The sequence below is a fragment of the Pseudogymnoascus verrucosus genome (assembly GCF_001662655.1).
Source record: "Pseudogymnoascus verrucosus strain UAMH 10579 unplaced genomic scaffold scaffold_52, whole genome shotgun sequence".
Classification (NCBI taxonomy): Eukaryota; Fungi; Ascomycota; class Leotiomycetes; order Thelebolales; family Thelebolaceae; genus Pseudogymnoascus; species Pseudogymnoascus verrucosus.
Window position 1 is genome coordinate 211,011 of NW_017263703.1, and position 8,177 is coordinate 219,187.

The 8,177-nt window shown below is 47.1% G+C and overlaps 4 protein-coding genes across 4 annotated transcripts; 2 read left to right on the plus strand and 2 right to left on the minus strand.

The window, feature by feature from the left end:
* Positions 1–474: 474 nt before the first annotated feature.
* On the minus strand, positions 475–2,489 carry VE01_09247 (uncharacterized protein). The gene has a single exon (XM_059464045.1). The coding sequence runs from the start codon at positions 1,878–1,880 to the stop codon at positions 780–782; it is 1,101 nt and encodes a 366-aa protein (XP_059319382.1). The 5' UTR covers positions 1,881–2,489; the 3' UTR covers positions 475–779.
* Positions 2,091–4,546, plus strand: VE01_09248 (uncharacterized protein; the record flags this gene model as incomplete). Its single annotated transcript, XM_018278663.1, has 3 exons — positions 2,091–2,245; positions 3,125–3,532; positions 3,628–4,546. 3 exons carry the CDS (start codon positions 2,091–2,093, stop codon positions 4,544–4,546), a joined length of 1,482 nt encoding a protein of 493 aa, XP_018126864.1.
* Positions 4,547–4,570: 24 nt separating this feature from the next.
* Positions 4,571–5,080, plus strand: VE01_09249 (uncharacterized protein; the record flags this gene model as incomplete). Its single annotated transcript, XM_018278664.1, has 1 exon — positions 4,571–5,080. The coding sequence occupies one exon, from the start codon at positions 4,571–4,573 to the stop codon at positions 5,078–5,080; it is 510 nt and encodes a 169-aa protein (XP_018126865.1).
* A 997-nt stretch (positions 5,081–6,077) lies between these two features.
* Positions 6,078–7,863, minus strand: VE01_09250 (uncharacterized protein; the record flags this gene model as incomplete). The annotated part of the gene is made up of 7 exons (XM_018278665.1): positions 6,078–6,308; positions 6,361–6,510; positions 6,619–6,830; positions 7,173–7,276; positions 7,325–7,416; positions 7,480–7,767; positions 7,816–7,863. The coding sequence occupies 7 exons, from the start codon at positions 7,861–7,863 to the stop codon at positions 6,078–6,080; spliced, it is 1,125 nt and encodes a 374-aa protein (XP_018126888.1).
* Positions 7,864–8,177: the final 314 nt, after the last annotated feature.

Consider the following 8,177-nt stretch of genomic DNA (forward strand, 5'->3'; position numbering starts at 1 on the left):
TAACCTAACGTGTTAGAATCTAAATGCAGTTTCTCTCTGCCTGCACGCGCGCGCTGAAATTTCAATCGCGCGCGACCTGTAGATATGCGCTGTCCATGAGCTTCTCGAAGTCCGACCTGGACCGTTCCAAGTATATAATAGCTCTTCTGCACCTTAAAATCTGATCATTAGCACCTACAAAATATACCCAGACAAGTAAGAATTTCTCTTGCATTGAATAAGATTTGGCAACTGGTGCGTGCTTTTGAATCGCGTCACAGTATCCCGAAGAAGGCTGACTTTCATAGGATTTCATAGGCAAACTCGCGTCTCGTTCTTCACTCAAGTTACATTATACATCTTCACTTCTAAGAATAGGTATTTCTTCCAAGCAAACTTTTTCGGTACTCTGCTTAAGCAAGTCTCAGTATCGACCATGTGTGTACAGATGTTTGTCATGCACACTTGCGGCTGCGAGAAAAATTCCGAATTTAAGCAATGCGAGGAACGCCTTGGCACCAACGTCAAATGCAAGCCGGTACGAAGGCAGAAGGAGAAGGACTCAGCTCATATGTGTAAGACGCACATGACGAACCCTGGCAAAGATGAGATGCACCGTTAAGATGCATTGCGGTTGATGAATTATATTCTAAAGCCGAGCAAGACAGTTGTACTAAGTTGCTGGATGTCCAGGAAAGGAATGCTGGCTGGTCCGGTTGATAAATAGAGCAGAATATACAAGCAATCACGCATTTGGTCTAAAAATGGATCTTGGATACAGTCATCAAGGTATAATCGGCTCAAAATTTGAAGTTGCTGAGAAATCCCAAAAATCTGGCATCGGAGCTACACTGATCCCTCCCAGCAGGAAGAATATAGTCTGGCACCACCCTTCTCCCTATCTGAGACACCTGGCACTTTTGAAAGTGCTCCATATATCCAGCAGCAGAGTAGACAGTATTCCAATTTGAATATCCACGTCTCTCATCTCGAGGTCCGAGGCGACATGCTTGGCAAGACACTCCCCAGTCAAGGTTTCCTGTCCTTCTATCTAGAGTAGGGAATCTAACCATTGCCATAAAACGATATGGATTCTGCCCATGACTATCGAATTGTTGCAGCATTTGATTCGAAATGGGAGGTGGGTGAAAATGTGGCGGTTGCGGAAGACGCCTACGCAATGGCCTTGATCTTCGATGTGAGGCTTTCGAGTCGTCGTGCTGCATAGATCTAGCAGCAGTAGCTGAGAGCATGCGCACTAGTGATATTCGTCTTCGATATATTCTTTCACTCTCAGTATATTGCCCTGGCAGACTTAATAAGGTCGGTAACGTGCGCAGCGTCTTCGAGTTCAGATTGAATTCCCTCTTTGCCGAAGATGCTGTCATGGATAACAGTCTATCAGAATAGGCCACGCATGTAATGCAGCGTCGATGACCAGTAAACATGTCGAGGAATGGTCCAAATTGTCCACAACCGAAACAGGCTTGCGTGCAGAGTGCGTCGAAAATATCTTGGGCGGTAAAGTGGACAGCCATGTGCGTGGAGAGTAAAGCGCGTAATGCATCGGGAGAATGATGGACTATTTCGTTGTAAGGTGGGAAGCTATCAACAAGTGCACGGGCGCGCCAGCTGAGAGCTCTGAAGTCCGTCAGACTTCGCAAGTCAAGTATGCTGAAAATCGAATGGATGATCTCGAGTGGAAGGGCATCTAAATCCCCTATGTTGGAAAAAGAGGTAGCGTTATTCGCTTTGTAATCAGCGCGTGGCTGGAATAGGCCATTGTCGAGTGGACAAAGTCTTTGGAGAGATTGAGGCTGAATCGTCATTCGCGTCAATTCAGGGCGTGACCAGGTAAGAAGGCGGAATTCGTCCTTGGTTAAGCTTATAGGCGAAGCCATCTTTTGTGTAAACGACAGGTGAACTCCCTCAACGAAATCTGAGATAATGAACGGTCCAAATTGCTGCGGGTTTTTCTCAGTGAAGCCCCAGCTTATCAAGCGTGGGACAGGAATCGTGGTCTGCTCGCGGAGCAATTTGATGATTTGGACCTCATTCGCGACCTTTTCGTCCCGAAAAAAGTTGTATGTCCTTGCCCTGGGAACCGAACAATGGCATCCGGGCCGCTATCGTTGAACGTGATTTTGAGGCAGAAGTTGAAGGAGCCTTCAAACCAGTCAACAACTTTAGCTTCCCGTCCTGGCCGCGAACAGGCGACAAATGCAGCAGTTTCATCAGTTGCGTCGAGAACGCGCTCCTTCCACTCGTTCGTCACTTGTATTCTCAGCTATTTCATCGAAGACAGTCAATTTCACAGCAGTGTGAAGTCAATCGGAGAGATGTCTAGGCGGAGATACCATCAGTGAGGGGATTGAAGATAATTGAAATGGCAAGGTAGAGTGGCCAGTGTTGGCTACAGTGGCATTGTATGGCGATAAAGTTACTCCAATATATCATACTGCAAGTATAATAGTGCTACTACAGCATAGTATAGCTTTGTATTATACTGGTGGTTGTTGTTGTTGTTGCTGACCGAGGTACACGTGTAGTCCTGCCTACCCTCAGCCTCGCCTGCAGCCTTGTGCCATCCAAATGGTGCTTATCTGTGGCTGAGTGACGCTCCACAACAGAGCCTCAAATCCCGTCGCGGTCACGGTCCACTACTTCGATTCTCCAACAGTCAGCACCCCCAACCGTGTCAAGGCCACATTGGCATCTGAAATCTTTCTTTCTTTCCCTACAACCTACTAAATGGAGTCAACTTCAATTCCGCATACTCCCCTGCTTTCGTCGTTACCAGAGCGCAAGTAGCTCAACGCCCTCCTGCCATGGCCAGCCTCTCCAGATCAGAGGTTATCAGGAACAAACCAATTGCGGACGGGCTGAATGTGTTTCGCGATTCATTCAATTCTTTGTGAGGGACTTGGGGTATCTACTTCTGTGGACGGGTTGCAGCGCATTGGTCATGAAGGTATGTACAGTGGACTGTATATGGTTTTCTCTCTAACTCACGTAGGTCTCCAAAATCTAGCACTTGATCTTATATTAGCCTTGCTAGTCCTCCCTGTCTCTCGGATATTACCTTCCAATATGGCAATAAAAATATCTTCGGTGACCTTTCAAGACTTAACTCGGCAGTCAATAGCGACGACTTCGACATCGAACGGGTCACACCTCTCTTGAAAGCAGTAATCAATAACGAATCCGACGATATCATCTGGGACAAAGCATACGCCGCTGTAACTGAATCCACACCGCCTCGACCACTGCCATTCCTGAATCAAACCCCTTGGTCCAACGCTACAAGCAGTATTGTCAACTCCTCGGAACACAGGAAATATGCGAATGAGGCTTTGAAGGAAGAACTAGGATCGTCGCTCTATATTGGGGTGCCTGGGTTTGTCGACGCTTTTTTTGGAGGTATGGCAGAGCTGGACTCGATATCCAAGGCAGTGTTTGCAAAGTGCCAGCAGGGAGGTAATCCGCTTTTCACAGAGGGGCGCGGCTGGCGTGACTGGCCAAACGAAGCAAAAGAGCCTGACGTCTTGACGTGGTTCGAAGAGCAAATTGATCAATTCTTGGGCTTTGCAAAAGATCATGGAAATGTTCCACGAAGACCATTGGCGCAGCCCAACCAACCCTTGAAAGGTTCGACAGCAGAGCGGAAGCTGGAGAGGTCTTCGTCACTCAGGACACTCGCCGCTTCGTACTGGGCTTCACGCTCTGCGGGTCCGTCATGCGACTCTGGGAGTTCGACCGGCTGGGCGGAATCGCATCCTCACCTTTCGACGTCAACCAGGACGGCTTACAGTTCGTGTCCGCGGTACTAGGATATCTCTTGATGGAAAGAACACAGCTGGGATTCGACCCCACGATACTGGAGGCAGACGGAGAACGTTACATAGAAATCATGCGCGATGGACGAAAAGAGCGACTTGTACTTGACAAAGTGATGAAACGGGTAGATTGTGTTGCCGGCAGAGCGACAACCTGCTGGAAAGCCCATCGCGCTGACGATGATGCAAAGGCGCCTCTGGTCATAAAGGACTCATGGCAGTATCCGGAACGGGAAGAAGAAAGGGACCTGTTACAAGAAGCAACAGAGAAGGGAGTGGTCAATGTTGCGAGACATTATTGCCATGAGACGGTTCACGTAGCTGGCCAGCGTGACGACGACCAAAACAACGTACGGAAGGCTTTGGATATTTCGAAAGCGACTAATTATTTTGTTCAACGTAAAAAAGCAGACAGCTCGATGTTGCCTCCCAAACCATTTAGCAAAGACGATGCCATCCGAAGGGGCCGATCAAGTGCGGATACTATCCACAGAAAGAGATCATCTAGCTCACTCAACGCACCCCTGCCACCTGCGAAACGCACTTATTCGAGCTCTCCAACAAAACGAGAGCACATTATTGATACGCATAACCGGATTCGCCGTCGTGTCATCGTCTGCGACTATGGCACACCAATATACAAGGCACGCTCTGTCGTCGCCATGCTTGCTGCGCTAGCTAGTTGCATTGAAGGGCACGAGTCTTTGTACACAAAGGCAGGGATGCTTTAGTGCGATATATCCACAGGCAATCTCATGATAAACCAAGAAGATGGCAACCCTTCGTGGCAAGCATTTTTAATAGATCTTGACCTTGCAGTTAGAGACAAACGAGAAGGGCCATCGGGAGCACGGGGCAAGACAGGCACAAGAGCATTCATGGCAATTGGCGTACTGCATGACAATGAGAAACACTCTTTCATGCATGATTTAGAGTCTTTCTTCTGGGTACTCTTCTGGATATGCATCCATTACAACGGACCAGACGAGAAGTTGGTTGTTCCGCAATTTGATAAGTGGAACTATGTGCATATGGAAGAGCTGGCAAAGTTGAAGTTAGGCACTGTGGCAGACGAAGAGATATTCCGTCAGACGGCAACAGATTACTTCACGCCATATCATGAACGGCTGATCCCCTGGGTCAACAGATTACGGAGGGCCGTTTTTCCAGGCGGTAGAAAGTGGAAGGAAGAAGATAGGGACCTCTATGCTCGGATGATGGAGATTCTTCAGGAAGCGCAGAAGGATCCAAATGTGGCAGATTAGATGCACCAAACTTAATTGTACTATAATTGCAGGAGATCAAACATGGAAGTAGTAAATAGATACCGACTATGCGTCACATTTCACGTTCTCTCACTTCGGAATTAGTGTGGCCAAGCATTCTGTTGATTCTGCTCTCCTCTTTTCGATTTCTCATTCAGTAGGGGGAATCTGGACGGAGGATTGAGATGGCGGAATAAAGGCGGTCAGCCCTGTTGGTCGCCCCCACCCCGCTACTTTATCACACTTGGTGCACAAATACTTTGGTAAGGCATGTATGTGTGACATGACCCTATTGGATGGTCCCGATCTGATTTCTACTTAATATGTCACGTAACCTAAGGCAGATCAAGAGGGGATCTACACCCGATGGTCCCGATGATCCCTCACCCGATGGTCCTGATGAGCTCCCACTCGATGGTCCCCCACCGATAGCCACTGAGTGACCCCTACCCTTTCAAAGTTTAGGTAGTTTGTGAATTCATACCAAATCAGTATCATCTTCGCCACTTCCATAGTTCCGAAGGGATTCAGCACAGTTGCCATATTTTGATGCGCCTAGTGTTAGAATACGGCCTCTTTCGCCCACAAAAGATGGTCTGGGGAACAAGCAGATAGCATATCCATATTCTCATCGATTAGATCCCAATAATTAAAGTCCGAGTCTCTCAGAGTTCTAAAGTTGGTTCCTGTCGGCTCGAGGCTCTGATCTCTGCACAGCATAACATTAGACTCGCCCCAACGACCGTCGTTAGAAAAGTCTCCCCAAGCAAGAATTCGAAGTTCGGGTATTCCTTCTGAACTAAAAGCCCAACGTGCAAATTTCAGCAATGCTTGAGCAGGACCAGTGAAGTCCGACCTGTTTTCAATCTTCCTTGTTCTCGTGGAGATCTATTGCTGAATCAGCCAACACATTCGAGCACCCGTGGGCTAAGTAACAGACCTGTGGCTCTTGCATTGTGAGCACCAGGGGCTCAGAAGATGGGGAGCGGTTCGACGGCTAGGTTTGGGCGGTGTCAACAGTCTCGTTGAATGTTTCTGCCTGCGGATATGAAAGAAACTTCCCGCCCTTCTCATATACGAGTTCGAAATCCTCAAAATTAAAACCACTGTGTTCTGGGTTAGGGTTATAGAACTCTTCTTTGAACTTCTTGTGATGATCTATCCAGGACATTTTGATGTGTAAGATGTGGCATCTAGGCTTCACGGGAAGTTCAGCGAAAGACGATTTCTAAAGAGGGTAATGTTAGCAATGCAGAATCCATACAGGGGCCAGGTCTAACCATTTCAGAAATTGGGCCACTTGTGCTAAAGCAGCTAAGTCTTGAGTTGTGAAACAAAAGTTCTCCTGAATTGTGCCACGGGATACCACTATCCACAACCTCGCCATTTGAAATAATCCTCTCGTGAAGGACTAGGCGCTTTAGGGTCGACTGATGGTGCGCGATGCTATTAGCTATAAGATACCACTCGAGAGGCTGGGTGAGTAGTAGGAAAAGGTCTTCCAGGCCTTAGAAAGAGGCCAAAAACCGAAAAATTACCTCGGTCTGCACCTCGTCAAAGTTACTGTAATGATGAAGACAGTCCCAGTCAATGATTAACTCAAACGACTTTAGTTTGGGAGTTATCCCTTGCTCAAGAAGAGCTCCTAACAGTTCCAGGGAAGAAGGGCAGTTCCGTAGTTGCAGCGTGCTCAAGTTCATCATGTTGAAGGAGTGGCCGAATTCGTATTCGAAAGGAGCAAAGGCGACGCCTACAAGTAGCAACGTTTTTAAAGACTGAAACAGGACTTTGTTCTAGTCCGATTCAATTCCGACAACTCTAGTCGCAAAAAAGTTGTCTAGGCAGGGAGGAAAGGGAGGAAACCCTCCCAGAGTTGCTTTTTAGTGATCGTACCACCCCTTTTCTGCCCTGTTCCACTCAACTAGATCTAATGTCAACGATCTTAGCCCTCGAGCCCCAGTCTGGCTCTTAATGAAATCTTCAAGACAGTCAAAATGATCGCCTCTACTTAATCCTTTCTAGGAAAGTGACTGTATGCTGGTAAATGATTTGAGATCGAGATATTCCACACACGCAAAGGTCGGACATTCACCATCGATGAGAAGCGATATTGACTGGATGCGCTTCTGTTTCCCCGTCCAATAGTTTCCAGGATAGTTTAAGATCTCATTTGGAACACAGCATCCCAAGTTCAAACTGCGCCATGTTAGTACCAGGTCCTAGAATTAAGTGTGTGGTACATACCTCAAGCTCTGGAGGTTATTGTCGCCAAAAGTGCACATCCAGTCAATAAGTGCCATAGATAAGTCCCAAAATGGATCGAGACTCATGTCTACCTAACATGTTGCTTTAGTGTCCTCCTGAGTTTATTAGAAGAGAGGAACGCGTTAAAGGCATACTTCACTTCCATAGTCCATATTAATGACATCAGCTAAATGCTCTGGCAACTCCGAATCGTAGTGTAGACACCGTTTTCTTAAATTATAATGCAGCGGAGCCTTAAAGCAAATGTTCTTTGTGAACTTTACATTGTCGTTGGAACAAAGCTCGATCTTGTGTTTTAAATCATCCAAGTCCAGCATTTCGTCCGCGTGCAAGGTGATTGATTCATACAGACACGGTGTCGCGAATTCAGCAACATATTTAGACACCTTGCAAAGACTCTTCAGATCTGATTGTGTACTAATCTGCGTGGTGATATTAGTGTTTTACTCAAACAGACGACGTGTTCTTACTTTTTCTACGATTAACCTAAGGACTTCGGCAGGTATTCGATCGAGCATCTTCGCATACTCGGGATAATGGCATGGTATAACAACAAGGTTTTTAAAGGTTTGCAATGTTTTGCGGTGGGATTGAAGTTTACGGTGGACAGACTAGTGGAACGAAAACGACCTTCACGTGATGCCAAAGATCAGGGTTCTGCTTTTCGACTGTTACTGTATAGTACGTATATTGGGTGGATCCGTGAATCGCGGCCCCTCAATATAGTGAGGGGCCGGGAGTCTTATCAGTACGGGCAGAACCAAGTGGAGGATGCACATACTACAAATGTCAAGACCCTCCGATGGCTTTCACCTCCCAGTAGTGCAGCGCA

What these genes read in the sequence shown, in the direction of transcription:
- VE01_09247 (XM_059464045.1), bottom strand. Translation starts at nt 1,880, where the DNA reads ATGGCTTCGCCTATAAGCTTAACCAAGGACGAATTCCGCCTTCTTACC.